At 39.3% G+C, this 27,052-nt stretch overlaps 2 protein-coding genes across 4 annotated transcripts; one reads left to right on the top strand and one right to left on the bottom strand.

The window, feature by feature from the left end:
- Positions 1 to 1,350: 1,350 nt before the first annotated feature.
- Positions 1,351 to 9,865, top strand: LOC131324785 (uncharacterized). Of its 3 annotated transcripts, XM_058356903.1 has the most exons (8): positions 1,507 to 1,647; positions 1,809 to 1,853; positions 2,350 to 2,492; positions 3,015 to 3,108; positions 5,921 to 5,956; positions 6,130 to 6,254; positions 9,554 to 9,628; positions 9,671 to 9,865. In XM_058356903.1, the coding sequence occupies exons 1-7, from the start codon at positions 1,581 to 1,583 to the stop codon at positions 9,626 to 9,628; spliced, it is 585 nt and encodes a 194-aa protein (XP_058212886.1). In that variant the 5' UTR covers positions 1,507 to 1,580; the 3' UTR covers positions 9,671 to 9,865. The 3 variants fall into 3 exon arrangements, with proteins under 3 accessions (XP_058212887.1, XP_058212885.1, XP_058212886.1); XM_058356904.1 differs by having other exon boundaries at positions 1,351 to 1,647; positions 1,812 to 1,853; positions 9,554 to 9,865; XM_058356902.1 differs by having other exon boundaries at positions 1,470 to 1,647; positions 9,554 to 9,865.
- A 12,863-nt stretch (positions 9,866 to 22,728) lies between these two features.
- LOC131322476 (S-adenosylmethionine decarboxylase proenzyme 4) lies at positions 22,729 to 24,533 on the bottom strand. Its single transcript, XM_058353806.1, has one exon. It carries the CDS (start codon positions 24,353 to 24,355, stop codon positions 23,336 to 23,338), a length of 1,020 nt encoding a protein of 339 aa, XP_058209789.1. The 5' UTR covers positions 24,356 to 24,533; the 3' UTR covers positions 22,729 to 23,335.
- Positions 24,534 to 27,052: the final 2,519 nt, after the last annotated feature.

The raw sequence follows: 27,052 nt of genomic DNA, 5'->3' as shown, positions 1-27,052 counted from the left end.
ACCTTGTGCGATGGCTTAAGTCAGTCCCAAGAAGAATGATGATAACAGAGATATTTCGCAAGATCTGTGCCAAGCTTTCGTCTTGAGAGGATGTATTTTTCCAGTACATATTGCTGCTATCAGGTGCGAAGAAAGGCGGTCAAAGATGATTGGTGCTCCATGTTTCATTTCCATTTGCTTTGCTGCTGTTGATGATGATGCCGTTAAGGAGTTATTGAGATGCTCGGTACCTATGTCAGTGGCGTCTTGGTGGCCTCAAATACTTCCCCTTTTGGTTACAGTGTTTATGCCGCTGTTGTTTGTGGTTTGTAGAAATTGGTCTTAGTTTCTTCGGTTGGTTCCTCGTTAATTTTTTCCTTTCCTTTCTTTGGTAGTAGGTGGCATATAATTGTCATTAGTCTAGGTGTCAACATAATTGGAATGTAGGTTTTTGGTTGTAATGCCGTTTTTATCCCATTTCCGTTTCATCTTTGTAACCTTCTGTTCGGAGATTAATAAAATGTTTTTGTCGATAAAAAAAAAAAAAACCTTGCCGATCAATGATCAATAAAAAGTAAAAACTGGAAGTTAACTAAACTCTTTTAGTTAATTCAATCGCTAATTTCATTCGCGCAATCAATTTGCTGAGATTCGTTTTCAATTATGACCGGCCACAATTAATTGTTACCGGTCGTAATTGATTTTCAATACGGATCGTTCAAAAACACTTTGGACGTGCGCGATTGGCTTCCGTAAAACCTTCTTAACAAAATGATCTGCAAATAAGATTTTCTGTTAAAGTACAGGGAAGAAGACTTCGGGTGGATTTGGCTTGTTAAGTCAAAATGATTTTTTTTTTGTCTTTATTTAAATTTTTTCATATTTTTTAATTTTGCTTCAAATTTTTGTAATTTATCGATTCATCCCATAGAGAGGAATCAAAAAGTAAAATTTTTTGGTCGAAACTCAAAATTTTTTAAAGAAAAAGATTAGTATTATTTTTACTTATTTTGTCTTTATTCAAAAAATATGAGTTTCGATCATATTATTTTATTTTTTCCATTTCTCTCGTTGAGACGAATCAATAAACTACAAAAGTTTGACGCAAAATAAACAAATGCAAAAAAAATTAAATAAAGAAAAACAGGTCCGGTGGGCTTGGACCATAATTTTTTAATTTTTTGATTCCTCTCTTTAAATAGAACCAATAATTTACAACCAAAAAAAATTGACGCAAAACATACAAATACAAAAAAAATTAAAAAGACCCTACAGAGTTTTGCACATTTGTAAACGTGTTTCGCCCCATATCATGGGAAGACAGTGGAGAAGGAAAAGAAGGAAGGGGGAAACGGGGACGGGGGAGAAGAGGGGGGAAGAGGGAAAGGGGTCGAGTCGGATTTGACTTGACCTATATTCGCCTCGATCCGTTTGAACCTATTTACTATTGGATATATCCATATTTGATTGATAACCCGTCCAAATATACCAGATCCGCCTATTTGCCGCCTCTGCGTAGTCTCCTTGGAGTTTGAGCCGCGGAAGGAGTGACCTTAGCAACGTCTCGTCCTCTCCTTTTATCTTCTCCTTAACCTATCTTTATGCGGTATCATTGTTCAGCTGCCAAAATCCGATTTAGCACAAAAAGGGAAAATTGCAGAAAGAAAGGTAGAGAATCATTCTCAGATCTAATTTCCCCTCAATATCAGGATGAAATTAGGGCTCATTCTGCTCGTATTTTGAGTAGTATTCAATCACGTTGGAGATCTTACGTCTTTTTTTTCTTTTTCTTTTTTTTTGAATCTCCTTGATATGATCCTCGATCCAAGTAGGATACCCTATCATCATGCCTCGTTCATCTGGTGGCGGCAGAGGTCAGTAATTATTTCTGTCTGTCTCGCTCTCTCTCTCACACAAAATGATCCTTGTGCGTTTATTATCCTGCTTCTGGTTTTTGTGCCTTTCGTGGATTATCCAGATTGTTTTTAAAAAAAAATCTGCTGGCATTTGAACATGCATGCATCTCCTTTTGCAACTCACAGCATGATGGTAACCAAAATTGAAAGAAGCAAATATTTTGCGATTATGTATTGGTATTCGTTGTTGTATGATTTTGCTTCCAGGAAAATAGAAATTGTTTTTCAGTTTATAATGCTCGAGATTATAGCTGATTTTCTTTCACCATGGAGATTTCTTTGTGTCCATGTGGGTTAATGAAGTATTCTAAGCCCTACGCGTGCAACTTTTAACCACCCCAACCTTGGTTATTAGTTGATATTGCTACCTTGTAGTTTAACTAATTTTTTTTATGGGTGATTTTCTCCCTTTCTGCTATGTTGTACTAAATTTTGTTGTTTCTATCTTTGCAAGGATCATTTTCTTCTGCATATGCTCGTTCAGACACTACTAAAAATGTTGCAACTTCAGTGGGTTTGTCTTCCATGAGCAGAAACTTTGAAAGACTTACAGGGGACTCAAGTTCATGTCAGGTTGTTTTTGACCTCTATGAAGAGGTAAATTGACCAAAGCTTACTATTTTGGAATTGAAATTGCCTTATAGGCTATAGAATAGCTTTTATCTTCTTTTCTCAGTTGAGGTGAGCACTGGATTGGCGGCTTAAATCAAAAGAAATAATTGACTTGATGCAAACAATTTTAGTTGTAGGTTGAAGATTGTTTGGAGAGGTTTCACTTTCACCTCTTCAATTTTTTAAACCCTTTCATGCAGTTTTTCCACCAGATACCAGTAATAGTCACAACAGTTAACAATAAGATTTCTATTGATGAAAAACAGTAGGGGGATGGGAAGGCGTAGATTCACATAGGATTTTCTAAAGATTCATGGAGCTGACCCCATTTGACCAGGACACTATGCTTAGTTTTCATTTGGTTTAGTTTATTTTGTTACACTGCCTCTGGTTTTTGGGGCAATTTCGGTATGGTCTACTCACAAGTACGGGGATGTCTACTCTTAACCCCTACGTATGTGATATCTATTGTTTTAATCAGTGTTTTCTCCATTCTTTTTTACGCAGTGCATGACCGCAAAAACACCTCTGTATGGTGCAAGCACTTGCAACTTCTTCAACGAAATGAGGGAATCATGCAGTTGCAGTGGATTTAAGAGAGGTTTGTAAATTTGTTACGTTTTTTGTTCCCGTTGATTGTCAAGTATAACTAGAACTTTCTCGTTTTCGCTTAGGTATCGCGATTCTACTAAATATAAAAGTTAAATATGTTGATTACTTATTGCTTTGACTCTATTGTCTCATGAACGTACTTGCGTAGTGAATCTTCAATTTAACCCTTAAACTTGTCAACGGCTCTGAATTTCGATGGTAATTGATTACTGATCTCATGGCTCCTTATCCCCCCAACTTCCTGTCTTAGTTTCCCCCTTTTTAATTACCTGTCTTTTTCCAATCTTGGCTCATCAACTTTAGGGATGAGGTGAAGTTTGCTCATGAGTACAGTTTTGCCTTTTGACTGAATTAGCCTGCTGCATTTTATATGGTAGATATTTCAATACTGATATTTTATACATGTGAACAGTATTGATAAACTCTAATGTTCGTTCAGTTCAGTTGACACCTCCCCTTCTAGGAGCAAGGTGGAGTTTGAGATCGTGAGTCTAGAGATCCACTATATGCCTCTTGCCTGTGTCTTGGTAATTTAGGGTTGGAAAAGTAGCAAAGCTGAAAAAACTGTAAGGTAATCCTCACAGCTCCAACCCAGTAAAGGGGTTGTCACTACAACTTACAAATGTACTAGGTCACCGGAAAAGCTCTATAAAATCCCTGAATCATTAAAATACTAAATATAGAGCTCCAAAGTTCAAATAGAGTCCTCTCCACGCCGTCAAAGTAGGAGCTACATGAGCATAAAGTAACCATCTCCCAAATCTTTCTCCACATCTTCCTTGCCGCAGGCTGGCCTGCAGTCCTTTGCCAAAAACACATGAGCTCCATTGCTTTCGTTGGGAGCACCCAGACCGTGGTAAACCAAGATAGAGTTAGAAAGAAGTCCATGAAGACCAACCCACTGGAAAATGTGTTAGAAGATGATCTACTGACCACACCTTTCATTCACTTGGAACACCAGTTGAAATGATCTGTCTTTCGTTTCAGGTTATTAACCTTGTGTATTGTACAGCTTTGACGTGTATTGTTTAGTATCTTAAGCTTTTTGTACTATTGGTGATCGAACTTGATAATTTTCTGTACTCTTTAGAGCTAGATATACTAGTATGTAACACATGCCATTTCATTTGTTGAAAGGTTATAACTGAAGTTTTAATTTTTTGACCACTTATTAAATTCTTTCACATCTGTTAATTAAGAAATGTTGTCAGTCCAAGGATAAGCATGTTAAACCTCATGGCAGGTCATTGTATCTTTTTTTACTTGATTGTGCAAAACTTTCTTATGGTTGTTCTTCAAGTGGTTGTTATGTGGTTATCCCTAAGGGGTTGTTTGATAACCTAATTCAGCACTTAAAACTGAATAGGTTAAGTAAAAATAAAATAAGTTGGTTTGGTAACCAAAATAGGGTGTGCTGAATATGTTCAGAGCACGGCAAAAGCGAAGAGTAGCTCCCCCCTGCTTAGTAATTATCACTGGACATGCTCAGTGCAACATGGTTCCTTCTTCTTTTCCCTCGCCTCTTCTTTGCCCTCTGTCTCTTCCATGCCCTTCGCCGCTATTCAGTTCCCAGGTCGACCAAATTTGTGAAACGTCCCCAACTAAGACCCATCTCTCTCTCTCTCTCTCTGAATTGCAATTGAGAAAGAGGGAGTAGTGCCGCCGGAATGTCGATTGGATTTACTGGATTCGTGCATCTTTATGGATTTGGGGATTTCAATGGTCAAACCCATATGATTACCATGCCTTCTTACCCCCAATTCATGCTCTGCTGTTTCAACATATTGCTTTATGTAATTGTTTTGGATAAAAATTGTAATTGTTTGCAAGCAAACCATTTTCCCAGACTCTAGAACTAAAGGGTCATGTGTGGTATGTGTTTTCTTTTCTTTTTTCCCATTCAACAGTTAGAGGTGTCCGGGTCAGCTTACGCGCACCTGAACTAATCCCCTCCTTGATCTGGTTAAAGGCATCCCATCCACGCCGGGATTAGGGAATTCACAAGAAATTACTTTCGTACGACCTAACCCCAAGAATCGAACCTTAATCAATTCATTTGGTGGTGTGTGTTTCTGATTGCACATATATATTTGTCTTGAAACCTTCCATTCATTTGGTGATGGTTGTGGCGGTGGTTTTTGGTTGGTTTCAAAAAAGAAGAAAATAGACAAATTGCGACTATGCATATATTTCTTGATTGGAATACTATGATATTATTCATTCTTCAAATCTATGTTGAAATGCACAATCATGGATTGATGGGCAAAGTTGGAAAATTCATGAATTTAAGACTTCAGCTCCTTCTACTGATCAAACAACTTGTTTAATTCGGTGCTTAAAATTCAGTACATATCAAAACTCCTCTCATCTTTAAAAAAAGTCAACATTCAGCTTTCAGTACTTAATTTTTAGTTTTATCAAACAGCCCCCAAGACTAGATGAGAAAACTTAGACGTGGTTATACATCTAATTTTTTGCTTTCTCTAAATGATATCAGATTTTAACCCCTCCCTTTACCCAGTGTCCTTGTCTCACAAGGGAAACCGAAGGGAGATGTTCACGTTTTACTGTTTTAAAATACAATAGAGCGCGTGCAATTTTTCAACCAGAAAAATCTTGCAACAAAACTGGGGTGGAAAGGAAAAGAATGGTTCAGTTTTGTTCTCGATTCTAACTATAAATTGGAAAAGTTTGTCTCCTTGGATGTATTAACAAACGGCAAACCAAATGGGCCACCACCTGATCTCAACTGTCATAATTCAATTATTTACTCTAATTTTTTTCATGTGTAATGCATGCAGACCCACATCGTCGCAGTTCAGTTGAAATACAAAAAGGTAAGTACGACCTTTTGATTTGATTGTGGTGCTTATTTATTTTCCTATTAGAGCTTGTCAACCTTCTATCTTGGTGTTTGGTATCTGTTTATTCATTTTACCGTCATTTAATATACCACTTTTGTTTTTCGTATATTTGGATGGGTCATGCTGTTTCTTGCTTTTTATCGCAGAGTGGGAGAAAAATACCCTGAGGAGAGCAAATGCTGCAGGTTTTGCCACTATTCAGGAGTACTATAGAGACGAAAATGAAAAAGATCCTGCAATGTGCAATATAGCTTTCGAGCTGTACAATAAGGTAAATTTTGTTTGTAGTAGAAGCCACTGAATATTGGATCATGTGATATTGTAACCATCTCTTGCTGTTGCTCTTTATACTCGGGATAAGATTTTAGGAATACATTGTTAATTGTTTGAATCTTTCCCCCAAACCCCGCCAAACCCACACCACCCCCCCCCCCCCCCCCCCCCCCCCCCCCAAACCCCTAACAGGTAGCTTCCTTTATTATTGCAAAATAGGAACATCAGCAGTGGCACTCTGTTGAACCCAACTCGGGAAATCCCCATGCCAAGTCAAAGCAGAGTCACTCGATAGGGCAAACTAGGAGATATCATGCGCAACCCTATTACAATCTCTGGGAACAAACTGAAAAGAACAATAATTAAACTGACTAACAATAGATTAAGTATCGCAAATAATGACTTCTAGGTTGGCCTTCACTTGGATCCTCCCTTGTAGCATCTTAATGACAGATTGGGCGTCACCTTCCAAAATGTAGTTACCATCCAATTGAAGGCTTCAAAATTCAGCAGCTTCTCAGAATCCCAAAGCTTCCACTAGTTCAACAGAACAAGTTCTTACAACTGGGACAGCCCTCATACCCCGAATCCTTCCCTGATCATCTCGAATTACGACCCCAATTCCTCCTTTCCTGGTTATTGCATCGAAAGCTCCATCAATATTAATTTTAAGAGCACCTTCAGGTGGAGGTTTCCAAGGTTGGGCTTGGGCTGTATTTGTGTCGATCCCTATCCGTTCTGCTTCCCCATTACAGTCACAAAACTCATGGAAATCCTCTACCGCTCTATCACTTATTGTTGGAACATCCCACCATGAATGGTTAAATACCCACTCATTCTGTGCCTTCCAACCCTAGCACTTCCCATTCATCCTCCCCTTTAGCTTTCTCCCCGACATCATACCACATCTCTCTGAAACGGGCAGTCTTCATAATCTCTGGTCGGAATCGAAACGGAGACAGCATCCACACTTGACTTGATCTATCACAGTTAAATAACATATGATCAACAGTTTCACATTGCAATCCACATAAAGAACATATGCTATCTACTGGGACAATTTTGGTAGTAAGAGCTTCATTCACTGGTACAATTCCATGCAGACATTTCCACATAAACAGCTTAATTTTCATGGGTGATTTGATATGCCAAACTCTCTTCCATCTCGCGTCATCATCGCTTGTTCCACTTGTTTGCCCCCTAACCTCCAAGGTGGCCAAATCCACACGCATCATCTCCTTTGCCAATACATAGGCTGATTTAACCATGAATTTTCCACTCGATGATTCTTTCCAAATACGTTTATCCGGGACATCCATAGTGCTAATGGGTATTTCCAAAATCTGCTCTGCATCACGGCTTGAGAAAGTCTCCTTAATCAGATTTGCCCTCCATGCCTTATTCGTTGGGTCAATTAGGTCACTCACTTTAGCCAAACCAACCTGATGCGGATTGGGGGTCAAAAGCTTTCGCCATAGTGGGTCTAGAAGCCAAGGATCCTTCCAAATATCAATGTTTTTCCCATTTGCCACATTCCACCTCCAGCCCTTAGCTACCAAATCCTTGCTGGCCAAAATCCCTTGCCATGCCCACGAGGAGTTTGCATAAGATTTGGCCTCTAGGAAAGATGTATCAGGGAAATATTTCGTTTTGAAAATTTGAAAGAACAAAGAGACCTCTTCACAACACGGTCGCCAACCTTGCTTGGCCAAAAGAGCCATATTGAAAGCTTCCAACTCTCGAAAGCCCAATCCTCCCTTTCCTTTTACATCCGTGAGGCGCTCCCAACTCACCCAGTGTATTTTCCTTCCTTCCTCAGCACCACTCCCGGAGCATTTTTATACTTGTCAAGTACCCCTTTCACTGCCTCACATTCTTCTCTTGCTGCCTTACAAAAAATTACTGAATCATCTGCAAAGAGCAAATGTGAAACAGAAGGGCCATTTCTTCTTTTTTAAGCATGCTTGACAACCCTTCTGCACATAAAAGCAAAAAGTACGGGGAGAGAGGATCTCCCTGTCGAAGCCCCCTCGACCGTTCAATGAACCCATGCTGCTGTCCGTTAACTGTAATAGAATACGATAACGTCGAGATGCAGTTCATTATCCGGCAAACCCATTTATCCTCAATGCCCATGTGCTTCATCACCTTCTCTAAGTAGGTCCATTCGACACAGTCATACGCCTTAGTGATATCCAGTTCCATTGCCATATGTCCATCTCGCCCGGATTTCTTATTTTTAAGGAAATGGACCAATTCTTGTGCATTAAGAATATTATCCGAAATATGTCTATTTTAACATAAGCGCTTTGGTTTAGACCGATGAGATTGGGCAAAACATTATGGAGTCGGTTGGCCAAAGCTTTAGCAATAATCTTATAGAACACATTGCACAAAGAGATTGGTCGAAACTGCGATACCTGTGTAGGTGTTCTGATTTTCGGAATGAGAACAATTTGAGTGTGGTTGAAGCTTCTCAACATCTGTCCATTCTGAAAAAAGCTCTGCACGGCACTAATCACGTCATCACCTACAATGTCTCAGTATTTTTGATAAAACCCGGCTGTCATCCCATCAGCTCCAGGCGCTTTGCTTGGATTCATATCAAAAAGAGCTTGTTTAATTTCCAGCGAGCTGAATTGCTTGACCAAGGCAGCATTCATACTCGCTGTAATATGGCCTTGTATAGAATTGATCACTTCTTGCGTTATGCCCTCTGACTGAAAAATATTCTGGAAATAATGCACAAACTCTGTTGCCACCTTCTGGGCTCCTCACTCCAATCCCCATTACGCTTCTGAATACCCGTAATCGTGTTTCTTCTCCGCCTCTGAGTAACCTTTGCGTGAAAGAAGGCAGAGTTACAATCACCCTTTTTCATCCAAAGCACTCTGGACTTTTGCTGCTAAAAGATCTCTTCTTGCTCCCAAGTTTAACCCAACTCTTTCAAAAGTCTCCTCACCTCGCCAATCTGCCCAACCCTGCGGCCCTCCACTATCTCCTTCAATCTGTCTTTGATTTCAATAATCTTTTTCCTTGCATTAAAATTCCTTGCCTTACTCCACTTCCACTACAAGTCTTAACCTTCTGGAATAAACTGAATTGCTTCGAGCCCACACTCGTAGTTTGAATCATACAGAGATAATTTCTACTCTATTCGTCCCAAAATGGATCAATTTTTGAAAGCTATTAGGCTTGTATGATGTTTATTATGTTGAATTGCCTATATATACACCTATGCTTAATTCATGAGATGGTTCAGGTTGGTAATATTTTTCTTTCTTGTTAATCATGCAGTGCATTCGGAAGAACCCCGGGAATGAAGCTTTATGTAATTGCTACCGCAACAACTGCAAACAATTTAAAAGCTAGGCTTCTTTTCTTTTCTTTTCTTTTTTGGTAAACAAAAGCTAGGCTTCTTAATGTCATTGTGTTCCCTTTTTTAATTTCCCGACTAGTATGTCGTATTGTTACCTTACCAAACTGAAACCTATAAATTATGGAAACTTTGTTTTGTAGTAATTGTCCAGTCAGATGAATATATGTCATCTGTTTGCAGAATATTTGAAAGTATGTCAACATCAAACAGGCTCCTAAGTTTACTATCAAGTGATGTGGCTCAAAACATTATTAATATTTTGTTTTTTTTTCCCGGTCAAACGGAATTAATATTGTCTTTGATTGTAAAATCTATGTTATGTTTAACAGTACCATATGAATGGCTAAACCGGTCTGAAGTTTATATTCTACCGCCATTCAAACTCTGTATGGTTCTTCGGGTTTGGTCCAATGATCATTTCGTGCTCCTTTTATAGACTGCACTGTGAGGTCTAGGTTCAAATCCTATAGATCGAAGTTTGGTTCTCGTACGTTAAAAAAATAATGACATTCAATTATCGTTTGATAAAAAATTACTGCATTTACTTTGGCTCCATTTGTTTGAATGTAAAATACTTTCTACAAAATTACAGGCCAGTTTCATTTTTTAGGTTCGATTTCATTCCAAACCTAGTTATTTTTACCAAACCTACATAGGCTCGGTCATGAGGCGTAATTACTTATTTGCCCCAACCCTATTCCAAATATCGAATCACAGTCGAATTTGAGATGAAGACGTAGAACTCGCTCTCTCCACCCCTTCTTCCTCCTCTCTGTCCACCTACCCCTTCTCTCACTCCACCATCACCATCCTCGTTCAAAATGGAAGACTTACCAATGCCGAAGCCCGCTACATCAAGCAGCGCTTGCTCCTCTCCTTCACCGAGGACGACATCAACGACCACACGAGTTGTGGCGACTTGAGAATCGTCGACGATGGTGGCCAGGGTTGGCACTTGCGACCGCTCGAGCGGTGGCGACTTGAGAATCGAGGCCAATGGCGGATTCAAGCGATTCTGTTTCGGTTGACAAATCGGTGGCACAGTCTTGAAATCATTTGATGCTGGAACGGTAAGGACATAGAATCAAGAGAACAACTGTCTCTGTGGCTGAAAATTTAAAAAAAAAAAAATTCTCGCGGAAAAAACAGGAAGGAAATCAAAATGGAAGAACATAACAATATGGATTAAATACCTGAACACCCCTCCGCAAAATACTCTGGTTTTGGACCATGAGTCTGCCATTGTTGTACCAGTAGAGAAAGTGGAGAGAGAAGATGGTGGTGGTGGTGACGTTTTGTTTGAGTTCGCTGGTGCGTGCGAGCCCTAGTCAGAACTGGAAGGAGTAACGCCGAAGATGGCGTTCTCCGGTGAGATTAGGTTCCCGGTGAAGAATGTAGATCGAAAATCTGTTGACCCATCGGTATTTGTGTCTTCTTCTAGGTCATCTGACGAACAAGTCAAATGTAAAGAGAAATGGTGCTTTCAGTTTCATTTGATTCGAATCAAAATCATTGGTGAACCTGTCTTCTTCTAGGTCCGTGAACTTGTCGACGACGGCGACGATTTTGGGAGGTCCAACGACAACCATTAAAATTTTGTGCGAAGCTGAGTGAGTTGGGTTGAAGGGCAATATAGGAACATTTTATCACTTTTGAAAGAATCTAGTTAAAAAATTTAACTGAATTAAATGGAATCCTGAGGGACGGGACAAACAAAATTTAATGAGGGGGCCTCTCAGTAGTGAAAATTCTTGAAGGAGTTTTGAGACAATTATGTTTTTTCGGAGGGTGTCTATGTATTTAAACCCTAACAATGGGGCGACTATTCGCAACTCTTTATTTTCTGGGCGCTGCTATTCGCAGCCCTCTATTTACTCCCATAGCCCGTTAAAAATTTTCAATTATACTCGACAGTTAGTTACCGAAATTGAGATATATTTTCAGCGTCCAATTACCGAAATATAATATTTTTTTCAACAGATGTTTACCGAAAATGCATGTTCGGCAGTTGTTTACCGAAAGTTGAACATATTTTTGACATGCAGTTACCGAAATATAATTTTGTTTTCAACAGCAATTTACCGAAATGTTATTTATGATTTTCAACAATCATTTACCGAAATTTAGTGAGCTACGGGAGTAAATAGAGGGCTGCGAATAGCGGCGCCTTATTTTCTCCATTAGTCCATTAAATTTTTTCAAATAATTACAACATAAGCCCCCAATGCAAAATGTTCAAGTTGCCCTTCTAACTTTTTAGACGAAAACAATTTCAGTAACTAACTGTCAAAAATATATATATAATTTGATAATTAACAGCCGAATTATGGTATATATTTTGGTATTAGGTTACCGAAAATTTATTTAACAATATTATATTACTGAAAATTAGAAAAGTCTTATATATATACATTTCGGCAATTGATTGCCGAAAATATATACACATATCGGTAACCAACTGTCGAAATTATTTAAATATTACAGTATTCAAATGTCAAAAACATTATATTTTTTCAGACCTGAAACGCCAAAATAAAGGGGGGAGAGGGGTATAATAGGAAGATTTGGGAAAATTAATAGGTTATATGGAGAAAATAAAGGGAAATTAATGGGTTATATGGAGTAAATGAAAAAAGTGAGCTAATGGAGAAAATAAAAGGTTGCGAATAGTCACCCTAACAATATCACTCCAATGCTTTTCGGGGTGAATATGTATTGGAGTGTTTTTTTTTAATCTGGTATGTACATGAGGTTGAAATGGTGTTTTGGTAATTTACAGGTTAGAAGCGTCACCAAATATACTGTTCACATAACCTCGACACACTAGACGCACTAAATATATAGTTCACATAACCTCAACACACAGTTCACATAATCAACTACGCAATTCACATAGCCCAAATACACATTAGATATACAATTCACACTAGAGGCTATGTGAACTCTGTGTGTTGAGGTTTTATGGATTGTGTGTAGAGGCTATGTAAAATATTTTTTTTTGTGGTGACACTATATGAACTGTATATTTTCGATTATGTAAACTGTGTGATGAGTTATGCGAACTGTGTGTATTGAAGCTATGTAAACTGTGTATTTTCCAGTTCACATAGCCCAATTCTCATAGGGACAATTCTCCTAAACAGTTTTCATAGCTAGCCAATGACATTTTTGTCCAAACTCATAGTCCAATTCTCATAGAGACGATTTTTATAGTCAGTGGTATTTTTGTCGGAATTAATATGGGTCAAGACTATTTTAAAAAGAATGGTTGAAGATAATATTTTTCAGGGTTGGGATGAAACCAAAGCTAAAAACAAGGGATTGGCCCCTCTAAAACCCCCAATACTTTCTAATAAAATACGAATTGCGTCTGGATAACTTCTGGATCAAAAAGGGACAAATGGTATCAATACCATTGAGGATGTTATCGATAACATTCTGCAAAACTGCAGATTTCAGGTTGGCTCAGCTTCAGCAAATATTTCTCAGCAACTTCACAGCTTCTCAGCATCTTATTTTCATTCTCTAAACTTAAGTAAAGACTACATTTTAAACATTTCTTTTACCTTTTCTTTACTTTAATTTATTTAATGAAAATAAGAAAGTACCCCCTATTTGAAAACAATGGCATTACCAGAATTTCAAGATTTCAATTAAATCAAAATGTCAACCTCTCACTTTTAGTACAAAATGAAAAACTGCACATTTTTCTCAAGAGAAAATGGATCAAAACATGACCTTACTCTTCAAATAAAACCTTGCAACTTTGTAGTTACTCTTAAAAAAATTCAAAGATCAATTACTGCCATTTTTTATCTCGAAAATCGATATTTTTTCAGAAAGTCATTTTTCCATACTTAGACAGATTTTTAAGGGGCCGACAGGGTTTTCGGGTACTTGGAAGTTTTCGGAGCATTCCTTGGCGTTCAAACGCGCCTTATTTATACGAATTACCTGAAACACACAAAAACATACCTTACGTGCAATATCGAATAAAAACGACAATATATAGTACAAACACAACATACTAGAGGACTTAAGCACCAAGAATATGCATTATTGGGTGCTTATCATACACCCATTTACAGCCTATGGGTTTCTTGTTGAGAGGCAGCGAAACAAGGTTCCATGTTCTATTCCTTTCTAGAGCTTCAATTTCTTTTTCCATGGCATCATGCCACTGAGGAAGTTTAACAACTTGGGAAAAGGTTTTGGGCTCATCTGTGGAACAAATGGTGGAAATGATGGTTTTGTGTGTAGCAGAAAATTGTGAGGTAGAGATATATTTATGAAGAGGTTAAGGTGTACCTTTTAACTTGGAAGCAGATGGGCCGAATGAACAATGAACATTCATGAGTGGCAGTAGAACACCGATAATCAGCCAAGTATGGAGGCGGCCAACGAACACGAGAAGGCCGGGCAGTGGGCGAAGCACCTGTAGGAGAAATGCGATGTAGGTTCTCACTTGGAGGTGAAGTATCATCGGCAGCCAATGGTGGGTCAATTGGAATTGAATGGCTCACAGTGGGTATGTCGAAAAAGGAGTTCTCACTTAATGGCATAGGAATGACTGGCCCATCATTAATTCATGGAATTAATAGTACACATGTCAGGAAAAGGAAAAATTCCTTCATAAAATTTGACATGACGAGAGATGAAAATGGTTTGGGTAGCTATGTCAAAAACGCGATAATCCTTTTGCGCATATGGGTACCCAATAAATACACAATGTTTGGCCCTTTGATCAAATTTATGCAGGATGTTATTGTTATGAGCAAAACATAAACCGCCAAAGACTCGTAAAGGGGAATAGACCGGTTTGGAATCAAACAAAATTTCATTCGGTGATTTGTTAGACAAAAGTGGTGTTGGCATTTTATTAATAAGATAGGTGGCAGTGAGGACACATTCACCCAAAAACCTGAGAGGTAAGTTGGCCTAAAAATGAAGTGCACGTGCCACGTCAAGGAGAAGACCATGCTTACGCTCTACAACACCATTTTGTTGGGGAGTTCCAACGCAACTCCGTTGGTGAATATTCCCATTATCTAAAAAAAATTGTTACATATCTTTGGACAAAAATTCAGCTCCATTATCGGAATGAACAAGTTGAATCGAGGGAAATTTTTTTGCACCATCATGAGAATGAATTAGATTTATGCATGATTGGAATTGAGTCTTGACCATGGAACAAAAAGATTGTAGTATACGTTTAATTTCGGACTTGAGATGCATAAGATATATCCAAGTACATCGACTAAAATCATCCACAATGGTTAAAAAATATCTTGAGCCAACTAACAAGTTAGCGAGACGTCAACTGAAAAGTACAGTAAATTGATTCTCTTGAATTCTCTGGACCCCTTGATTTCCCTTTTTATATCACCTTATTGGCCCTCTTTTCTTTCTTAATAAAAAGATAGCCAGAATTCTTTTCAATCAAAAATTACCAATTAATGGGTATCCTAGAGGAAGAGAATCATTTTCTGACCAAAGCTTTTCCTTTGTGGTCCATTAACAATCATAGGTGTGCTAACCTAATATCATTAACTAGAAGAAACATACATAAGTCTAGGATAAACAATCCCTTGGGCATCTGCCCTTAATTGAAAGGAAATAACAGTAGGCATAATTTCTAATAAATGAAAACCAGCATCCATTTGGAACCCCAAGTTTGCCAATCGGTAAGCACAGCCAATTCCTTTGTGGTAGTTTTGCATCACCTCCGTTACACCCAACTTCTGCAAAAGGTACCTGCAATTGTTCAATAATGCACTAATTAAGTTAATGGGTTTCATCACATGGTTTGCAAGTAATGTAACCATAACCATCGAGTCTGTCTCAATTTCAAGGTTCGGGAGGCGTAATCCATCCACTAATTGAAGGCCAGGCCATCACGCAAACCCCATAGCTCTACCGCCAAACTAGTAGCAGCTCCAATGTTGCGGCTGTAACCTATCACCCAATTACCATGATGATCTCTAATAAGGCCTCCCGAGTCCCGGCCGAGATTGCCTTTGATGAGCTGTTCCGGGATGCTCCATCCGAGTTTAATTTGAAACCATTTACTTTTGGAGGCCTCCAACCTGCATTAATCCATAATGGCCTTTTGCTGCTATCCCGATTTCCAACCATACTATCTCATTCTTGTGCTGCCGCTAAAATAAGATTTGAAATGCTATCCCTTTTGATGGTATTTTGCCCGAATGCTTTTCGGTTCTTGTTAAGCCAAATTTTCCAACGACCAATAGGAAATATGGTCGCCCAACACTTGGTTAGAGAAAGTTTGATTGACAGTTTGATTTTACTCAAGAAGAAATATTGGCATAGTAGAAGTCATGCAAATCAGACGGGATTCGTAAAGTATCCAACACACCTCCCTCGCACTCAGATAGTCCCGCAAAGCATGAATTTGCATTTTCAGGGATCATGGGGCATGCAATGAGGACAAGATGGGTCAGTGATAATGTTACGACGAAATTAACAACGTATCCTTTGGTATTCATCTTGTCTTGAATTAATGGCTAGCCAGAGAAAGTGCACAACCCTTGGGTTGGCGTTAATATTCCAAAGCCATGACCAATTACGAAAAGGTTGGGTAGGCTGACCTTTGCATAGCGCGCTATAGCCAGACCGGTATGTGAAAATACCAGACGTGGTGTGTTTCCAAATGGGTATGTCAACCGCAGCGGCTTCATGCATTTGAATGGTGGTCTTAGAAATGTCTCTAACAACATAGGGAGATTGAAAGAGATTCAAAGAGAGACGAGAAAAATCCCAGCAATAATTACCATTCCGTAAATCCTGAACCGTGAGGTTACTTTCATTAGGGTGGAGGGGGCCCTCCACCAAAGTACGGATCGGGCCGCAGCCCAGCCAATCATCCCACAACAAGGTTGTGCTGGTACCATTTTTTGTGAGAATTTTGGTCCCATCGATCACAAAGAGGTTTGTTACCCTTGAGGATGCTTCTCCAAGTATAGGAAGGTTTGTGGTGCTTTTTCCCTCTATATATGGCCATATTTTCATTACAGGACCCTAGCCGAAAGCGCATTCTTGTCGTGGTCAAGCCTCCAATTGATTTTAGTCATGGAAACAAGATTGACAATCTCCATTTTTCTAATACCCAGTCCACCCATCCCTTTCGGTTCAGCCACATCGTCCCATTTCACCGCATGGATTTTCCTTTTATCAACTTATGAACCCCATAAAAAATCTCTATTAATTTTATCCAAAGAAAGAGCCACACGGATTTAGGGAAGACCAAGCTTTGCATGAGATGAGCTGGGATTCGATGTTACAGTGCTTTTCATAAGTTTTGTTATCATTTTCTATAGCATGTAATGTATTACAAAAGTAAAGAACAAAAACTCATGATATAAAGTATTCTATCTTGTACCACTCAAACATATATATATACCCTGACCTGTGAATTGTGATAAATTTCTGAGATGGAACAAAAAGAAGCGTTCAAATAATCACATTCGCTCTGTGCATACATGAATGTAATTAAACAGCTTGTTATTTTTCGTGTGTGAACTTTTCACGGTTGAGTTAGGACGGGTAGCATCAACTTACGTTGAAAAACTAGCATGCAGCTAACTACGTATCTTCTGTTAAATACACTTCTGTATATTGAGTTTTTTACATAACTGAGTCATAGGGTTTGTAATATGGCTTCGTTGTATTTCTTATCAAGAAGATTTGTGGGTTTGATACATTCGAATCCTTAGAACTTATGATGTACAGGCCAAAAGGCACTGGGGAATATATATGACAAGTTCTTTAGTGATGGCGTCTGTAATTGTGCTGTTGCGGGACGCCACTCTACAAATCTACCACCAAATCCAACTCTGGGTGTGGTTGGCCTGCTTTCTACGAGGGTCTCCCGGGGAGCAATTAATCGCATTGTAAGTATCAATGGTCCTTTTGGTTGATTATTTCCTGGAATTAAGTCCCCACCTGTTTTTTAAGACAAAAAACGCAAATTTTCAGCCGGACCTAGATGGGAGAAGAACCGAAATCACATGTGCAGCTTGTGGTGGTCATTTAGGCCATGTCTTCAAAGGCGAGGGATTTAAGACGCCTACGGATGAACGTCACTGTGTCAAGTGTCTCGATCAAGTTTTCCCAAGAGGAGGCTGGCTATATCTGCTCCCCTTTGACAATTATCATGCAGGTAATTATAATGCAAGAATGAGATCCTTTCGTACTTTGATGAAGTCTGGTACATAGTTTTAAATCGTGGTATCGGTCGCCGTTGCGGTATCGGTCGCGGTATATCGGTATCGGAACATATCGGTGATACGTCGCGGGAATCGAGTGTCGCGGTCGTGAATTTTTAAAAATCATCAGCAACATGTATAAAACTTGAAAAATATACTTTTGCGGCTTTTGCCCCAAACATTGGCTTAAATTATCACATTTTAATTAATTTAAGACATGTAATAGCCCGTTCTCTTCATGTGAAATATTCGATAATTTATCAAAACCCGCAAGTCAATAAGATTTTACAAATATGAGAAAAATGCAACATTATGAGTTTCGATATAATTGACATAAATAGCAAAAATAAGATGAAGACATTAAAATAAACACACCATAGAGGTTTTACATTACATAATCGCTAGCCACAACTAGTTTCAAGCTCATAGCTTTTAAGTCATACATAATTTTGCTAATACAACTTCAATGCCAAAATGAATGGTGTGGAGATACCGGAGGATCTACATATTCCTCATTAAATTGATCATCACCATGACTATTTTGCCCAACAGCTTACCGTCCTATCAACATCAATGACTTTCGACAGAATTTGTTTCACATTATCGCTGGTTTCTTGGGTGTCGAAGCCAGCGAAAGTCTTCGATAAAGCAACAACAGCTTCCCCTGAACCCTTGTTTGCAGCCAAAATGAAAGACCCTAGCACATTCAGTGAGGTCTTAGTCGTTGCTTGCACGACCATAAAGAAGTAAGAGGAGAAGAAAGGCATAGAGAAGGAAGAGGGAGAGGGTTATTGGAAGGAACTAAAGGAGTTGTGGAGGAGGGAAAGACGAAAGAGGGAGAAGGGAAGAAGACCGAGGATGGAAATGAGGGAGAGAATGGAGAGGAATGGAAGAATGATGAAGGAGAGGGAGGAGAAGGGAAGCATGGTGGAGGAGAGGGAAAAAATACTGAAGGGGAGGGAGGAGAAGGGAAGAAAGTTGAAGGAGGGGGAAAAAATATTGAAGCGGAAAGAGAAGAAGGGAAGAAAGCTGAAGGAGAGGGAAAGAAGATTGAAGATGGAAACGAGGAGGGAGAGAAAGGAGTGGAGGGTCCCATTATTCCTGCTAGAGGTATTGAAGCGGAAGGAGAAGAAGGGAAGAAAGCTGAAGGAGAGGGAAAGAAGATTGAAGATGGAAACGAGGAGGGAGAGAAAGGAGTGGAGGGTCCCATTATTCCTGCTAGAGGTATTGAAGCGGAAGGAGAAGAAGGGAAGAAAGCTGAAGGAGAGGGAAAGAAGATTTCCTGCTAGAGGTATTGAAGCGGAAGGAGAAGAAGGGAAGAAAGTTGAAGGAGAGGGAAAGAAGATTGAAGATGGAAACGAGGAGGGAGAGAAAGGAGTGGAGGGTCCCCCTTATTCCTGCTAGAGGTAAACATGGAGTATTGGTTGTTTTCTTTTAGTAGTGTGTTTGGAGACAGAAGGTGATCGATCTTCTAATTGACGTCAGCAACATTTTGCTTTAATTCTGCCACATCCTTGCTCAGCAAAAACATGGAGTATTGGTTGTTTTCTTTTAGTAGTGTGTTTGGAGACAGAAGGTGATCGATCTTCTAATTGATGTCGGCAACATTTTGCTTTAATTCTGCCACATCCTTGCTCAACAATTGGACAATCGAGAGAGTGGTCTTCATGGCATCTCCGGCCTCCTTTGTGTTAATCCCCAGACTAATGGTTCATTCCCTTTTATAATGAACCACCTTCTCAATGGATGGCTTGAATTATCTTCATTTAATGGCTCACATTCTCCTTCTAGAGTTCTCCTAAGAAATAACTTTGACTCTCCATGCCTCCATAATATTTTAAAACACTCCACATGTCTAGCATCTAGTGGAGTGTTTTGTAATCTTCTATGTTGTCTAACGTTCTAGAACTTTCTCAAACTTTTTAGACCATTGTAGAATCAAAAATTCGAACAACAGAGACGATTTGCAGAGAACCACACAGAGAAAAACGAGTTTGACCTCATTTCGGGTCCCGAAAAAATCTAGAAAAACATCCATAAATTTTTGATTTCGCCCCTATGAATCCAAAAGTAATACTTACCGATATCCGCTGGAGCTGATTTTTTACAGGGCCCCATAAAATAATATTCAAAAATTTATGGATATTTTTCTAGATTTTTTCAGGACCCGAAATAGGGTCAAACGTGTTTTTCTCTGCGTGGTTCTCTGCAAATCGTCTCTGCAGATAGCAGGGCTCTTGTAGAATAGTCTAAAATATTCTTCAATTTTCTAATTAATATGTTATCCTCCACTCTAGAATACTTAGAACACATGTTACGCTATTTCATGGTTATCTTATGCTCCAAAGGCAGAGCCAGCCTAGGCACAAGGCCCATAAGGCCTAGACCTTGGGCATTCCTAAGATGCTCAATTTTTGGGGCACCCAATTTTTTTTAATATTTAGGTTGGGTATGACTCTTTTTAAGCTATAGGTGAGAGGTTTGTTTTGCAACTTGTTTGTCTCACATCGACAGGGCAAAGGCTCAATTGGCAAAGTGCTCACCTATAAAGTCCTCTACTCCACCTGTTCCACTTGCTCACAGAGTGGTTGCATATGAAAGCAACACGTGGGTAGCAAGTATTGGAATTAAAATAAAATTATTTTGAACGGAAATTTCAAATTTTGATATGTGTGTGTGTGTATTAGTCAAGGGGATTTAATACTATAATTTTGGCTTTCTTTGACTGTTTATTTTTATTTTTTTTCGTAAAAATTGTCAAGCGTTTAGGACATTGTTCTTAGAACAGGTCTTGGGCACCCAAACACCTTGGGCCGGCCCTGTCCAAAGGGTACATGTTACACATGTCTTGGGCTCATGTTAAGTCTCTTTTTGGTTATTGCAAAATGTTATATTGTTATGCCTTGTCATGGTTATTGTTATGCATGGATATAGTTACTGCTACGCCAGCTTATGGTGGGAATTTTATTTGTTTCCATTTCATTTGGAAGGAGCTATGATAAAATAATAAATGGTAGCAGAGATGGTAAGGTGCTTCCTTTTTTTCTGTCCAAGAATAAATTAAAAATGGTAAGGAGCTTCCTTGAAATTATTCTAGATTAGGTTAATTAAATATACACTAAAAAAGTGGAGCTATTAGAGTATCCACAATGTAATAATTAAAATTGGATAACTAAAAATTGGCACATCATCTTTTTATTGTCCATTTAGAGGTTGTTAAATTTAGCAATGTAAGTCCCACATTGTTTACTTTTTGCCCATAATCAAAAAGTAACATGAAATTTGTTAAAGTTAGTGCATAATATTAACATGAAATTTGCACTTCGGCCCTTTGAGAAAGCCCAGGCTTTATTGCTTATTAATTGGGCTTTGTTGGCTACTTTCATTTGGAAGGGAGTTTTTTTTTTTTTTCAAAACAATAAAACCTTTTTTCTCCTCATTTATGCAGGCTTAAAAGTTTGAACTTTTAATTTTAAAATTAATCAGAGACCACATTGTCAAATATAACCCGAATGATACATTTACTGACCACACCCCTCTGAGTGCTCCACATATATGTGGGTCTTATTCTATAATTAAATATGTAGAGCTCACACATATGTGAGAGATTTGTGATTGGTAGGTGCGTATGTAAGATTCCTACAAATATTATTATGCTAATTTACGACAAAAAATAAAGTGCGTTTAGGGGAGTTCAGAGATCATTTTCCTTCCAAAATATGAGCTAAACAGAGATGGGCCAGTAGAGTTATGCCACGGTTCTCTAGATTGGGGTAATAGAGATATATTGCTCTTTCTGATGCGGAACCCCGCACTAGAAGCAAGATTTGTGTCCACTGGCGCCGGCCCCCGCCCTTTATTCTTTCAAGTTAAACAGTACTGATGGGGCTTTTAAGAAAAATACAGGTTTGGCCACAGGAGGTGGTCTTATTCGTGATACAAATGGGAATTGGTTAACTGGTTTTTTTTAATTTTATTTTAATTTTAATTTTTATCATTATTGGTTTTTTTATTTTTTTTATCATAATTGGTTAACTGGTTTCCAAAGGAAAATGAGAACCATGCAAAGTTTGGAGGCCGAATTGTGGGCTCTTCGTGATGGGTTGGAACTGGCCCATAACATGCATTTGAGGCCTTTTGAAGTGGAAATGGATGCTTTGGCAGTTATCCAACTGATAATGCCCAAGTCAATATCACGGTCTGCACGTTTGAGAGAGAGAGAGAGATGAATTTGGTATGGGATTTAAATTTTTGGTGCATTGATTTGTTTGGTTTGATTTTCTTTTCTGTTTTGGTACATAAATCCACCTTACTTAAATGAGGGGCCCGCGCTAACTTTTTATTTATTTATTGTGGCCAGCTTAGTGTTTGTATTAGTCCGTCAATCATGTCAATATGCATGTTTCGACACTTCATTAACGGTAATGTTGCATTGAAAAGCACTTCATAATATAAGGATGGAATCGGTACGAAAAATATTACAAGAACGATTTTTAAATTAGCTATAATCTATAAATAAAAAAATAGAAAGGAAGTACATAATTCTGTTGTGCCGAGATTTTAAAATAACATAGGAGAGAGAGAGAGAGAGAGAGAGAGAGAGAGAGAGAGAGAGAGAGAGAGAGAGAGAGAGAGAGAGAGAGAGAAAACCAGATATCTAATTTTTGAGAATATAATTTCTAGTTGAATAGTTCATCAAAATCACCCACATATATATTTCACTACGCCAGACGTAAAAGTTTACTGAAACAAAATTGCCGGAAATTTCGGTAACCAAAGATTAAATGAAGCTAAGTGATAGTAAGTAATAATAACAAGAAGAAAGAAGAAAAATGGGAATTACTATAAAGGTTCAAAAAAGAATAGAATGAGAAAGAGATAGAAAGTTCATATAATTTCCACATGAACACTTTTTGCCCCCCCTTAATTCCCACTAGTAAAAAACACAAACCCTCAAAATCCCTTTAGGCGTGAGTGACAAACCCAAGTGGGGTGCACTATCATGGTGAAATCCACACCCAACCAAAAACCCACCCCCCTTCCCTGTTACAATGCATGCTGCCATGCTTACATACCCAAAGTCATTGTCCACGAGTCAACCCCACATCCACTACAATTACCTCCACGCATTCACCTCACCATACATCATGCATGCACCCATCCATGCATCAACATCTATACCAATTTCTGATGTACCTCTGTTCCGATGAATTTTTAGTCATATGATTATGCCTCAAGATCCCCTAGTTTAATGATTTCACAAAAAAAAAAAAAAAAAATTGATTGAAAATGCATCGGAAGAGAGGAAGAGAGGTACAATACGAAGAAAGAGGTACAGAAGAGTTTGAGTACTCCCGGTTCATGATCACCCTTAAAAAAAAATTTGCTAATTAAATCTCCTAGTAATAAACTCTCTATCTCACCCCTCTTTTTAGACCATTTTAATGTACCCACCACCACCGCCGCCGCTATGGGCTAATTCCGGCGAGTCGCGAACGTTTGGAATACCACACTCCCTACGGCCGGGAAGTCATCCGCCGCGACGCTCCGGCATTTCAACCCCATCGGCTCCAACGCGCTCTTGACACGCGTCCACACCTCCCGCCCGGCGCCCGTCGTGGCCACCGACATGGTCGCCGGCCGGAAAACCTTCGCCACCTTCTTCAACACCTCGCCGAGCCCGTCGCAGCCCGGCCCGACCCACTCGAAACTCGCGTAGCTGAACCCGTCCTCCGGCGTCACGTGGATCGTCGAGTACCTATCCATATCAACTCCGTTCATAGAATACCCGCACGGGTCAAACCCATAATCGCAGATAATCGCATTAGGGGTTATATCACCGATCCCCGTCATTGCCGTCATCTCTTTCCCATCCATATCGCCGGAATACTCGCAATTGGGTCGCCGGAAAAATTTTCTTGCCAGAACGGGGTCCAGCTCCGTCATGCAAACCTCAACGGTGTAAAACTCGTCGGAAACGAAGTGGGTCCCATCGCTGGCAGTGAAAGCATGCCATTGGTGGTGATCGGTATCGGACGAATCCATCACAGTGGCCTTTCTGTAAATAAGTGTGTTCGGGAGCTTATTTTCCAAGTAATTGACCTCTTCCCTGAAGCTTGTGTGGGGGTAAGGTTGGGAATTCGGAAAAATGAAGCTGCCTCGGGTGTACCTGCACCCGCAGAGGATCAGACCCATATCGGCAGCGTAGCCCAGCAACGGACGGATGGATTTCAACAGCTGGGTGGTCCCACATGTTTTTATGATGATCTTGGTGGGGTAAACGAACAGGCTCGATTCCGACAAGACATAGGCATCGAAGTAGTGGTTGGCGACCGCTGACACCACGGTGCACTGCACCGCGTGGAGCACTTTCTGCAGCGACTCGAACCCCAGCCGCCGGAGGCCGAGGTCGACCCGGCCTCCGGCGACCGCTACAGGATCGTCGCCGGAGAAGTTCAGCTCCAGGCGCTTTTCGAAGCCTTCGAAGCCAGCCATTGAGGTGTTTTTATAAAAAAAAAAGGAAACCAAGTGGATGGATGGGAGGAGGTGGAGTAATGTTGGGGGTTAATGAGAGGAAGCGGTGGATTTTGTGAAGTTGTTGAACTACAGGGAGGAGGGTGTGTGTATATATATGTGTGGATATGTAGAGAGAGAGAGAGAGAGAGAGAGAGAGAGAGAGGAGGGGGGGAGGAGAGAGAGAGTGGGGGGGGGGGGGAGAAGAGGGCATGCGGGTGAGGCAACCCAGAATAATGATTTTGGAGGCATCATGAATGGACGATGATGGTTTTTGATGGGTGAGGGGAGAGATCTTTCAACAGACAAAAGGAACATGAAAACGTAATTTATGCCCACGCGCACTCTACTTATATTTAACTTGTCAATTTTGTGGGAAAGAAAAGTGTGTTTTTTACTAAAAAGGATTTTTTTTAAATTTTTTTTCTGTGGTTGACAATCATTGTATTTTGTTTGATTATGCATGTTAAACTTCACATCAAACCCCAAGTTTTGAAAATCCTTTTAAAAAATTTTTAAAAAAAATCGATTTATATTACTCACACGATTCTCACGTGAAAGAATCCTCGTAGAAGATCCAGATCCCGCTACGTGGTGTATTGTCGTCAATAAGTACTCCCAACATTTTGGATTATGATTGGTTTTTGGTTTCTGGTTATTTGGATCTGTTGAAAAATGTATGCATTATAATTTGTGAAAATTTATATGCATCTCTATTAATTATTTTGATGATTAATTCAATGATATTTTTATTCGGCAAATACAAAATTATCGAAAAGTCGATTCCCGAACTAAATATTTTCGTGACCTTGAAATATAGCATAAAGTCTCTTGGATTCATGATTTATATTTACAAAGACTTTATTGAGCTCAATACATGCTTTAACGGTTTATTTAGATGAAATTGTGAGCCACAGGTTGACGAACCGGCTGACAAGCCGGCTGTCTGAACAGAAAGCTGTGACAACCGGAAACCATCGGACGACCACCCGGATGACCACTCTGTTAACGGCTAGTTCCAACGGCTAGTTCTAACGGCTAGTTCCAACGGCTAGTTCTAACGGCTAGTTCTAACGGCTAGTTTCCAACGGCTAGTTTCAAACGGCTAGTTTCCAACGGCTAGTTTCCAACGGCTAGTTTTCAACGGCTAGGAAGCATATGGATGGCTATATAAGGCATCAAGAACTCATTAATGAGTACATACACAAGCTACAACATTCCATATTATTGCAAGAGCAAATTCTCAAAAGATCAAAGCCAAAAATTCTCATTGTTCTTCCACTTTCATATTATTCTTGAGAGAAAATTTGTACAAGTCGTGAGCGATAATTTTCATACCTTCTTCACATACTTGTATTTCCTAAGTGAGTGTTTGAGTCAAACACTTGAAAGCTTAGAAGACCAAATTCAGGTTGGAATTTGGGTGTTATTGTTTTTGAGAAGTTTTCGGAGAAAATTCTTGCGGTTGTGCTAGCTCCTCGGGAAAGCTAGAGGCATTCGGTTCTTGTAAGCACCCGCAAGACTTACAAGTTGTAATCTTTTAAAGATTAGTCTAACCTTCAAGTAATTGCTTGAGGAGAAGTGGAGTAGGGCCGGATCGTGGACAAATCCGGACCGAACCACTATAAACGGGTTCTATCTCTCTATCTCTCTATTTTGATTGCATACTTATTGTTTGCATATATTGTTAGAGATAAATTTTTATTGGTAATTATTACTAGCAATCCTATTCACCCCCCCTCTAGGTTGCATAATTTGGGTAACAATTGGTATCAGAGCCTCGGCTCTTGTTTGTAGATTTAACCATCTAAGAGTTAAGATCCATGGCAACCACTAGTAATGTTTCTTGTATCGAAGGTCAATCATCCAATAGACCTCCCTTGTTCACCGGAGAAAATTACTCTCATTGGAAAAATAGAATGATGATCTTTATTCAATCCACGGATTATGATCTATGGAAAATTATCAAAAATGGTCCCATTATTCCTACTAAGAAAGTTGGAGAAGAGACTATGCCTAAACCAGATTATGAGTGGAGTCATTTGGAAAAGGCTTCAATAGAAAAGAACTATAGAGCTATGAACCTTCTTTTTTGTGCTATTACTCCCAATGAATATGATTGTGTTTCCGCATGTGAATCGGCTAAAGAAATATGGGATAAGTTAGAAATGTCACATGAAGGAGATAGTCAAGTTAAGGAGTCCAAAATTGATATTCTTGTGCATAGCTATGAGCTCTTCAAAATGAAACCGGATGAATCTATATCTCAAATGTTTGCTAGATTTGCTAGTATTACTAACGGTTTAAAAGCTCTTGGAAAGATTTACAGTCAATCCGAAATGACAAGGAAGGTGCTCCGTTCCATGCCAACCAATTGGGACACTACCACCTCCATCATCCTACAATCCAAAGATTTCTCAACATACACGATGGACAAGCTCATGGGATCTCTCATGACGGAGGAAATGCATCACAACCTCAAGGGTGAAAAAGAGAAGAAAGTTAAGGATCTTGCCTTCAAAAGTACAACAAGCAAATCAAAAAGCAAGGAGGATTCAAGCAACGAAAGTGAGGATGATGAAATGGCGCTCATCACAAAAACGTTCAAGAAACTCCTCAAAAATAGAGCATCTCACAAAGGCAGAGGATTTTCAAGAAAAGATGGAGGCAAAGAAGAAA

Source organism: Rhododendron vialii, chromosome 4a (genome assembly GCF_030253575.1).
Source record: "Rhododendron vialii isolate Sample 1 chromosome 4a, ASM3025357v1".
Classification (NCBI taxonomy): domain Eukaryota; kingdom Viridiplantae; phylum Streptophyta; class Magnoliopsida; order Ericales; family Ericaceae; genus Rhododendron; species Rhododendron vialii.
This window is presented reverse-complemented; position numbering and strand designations above follow the sequence as displayed.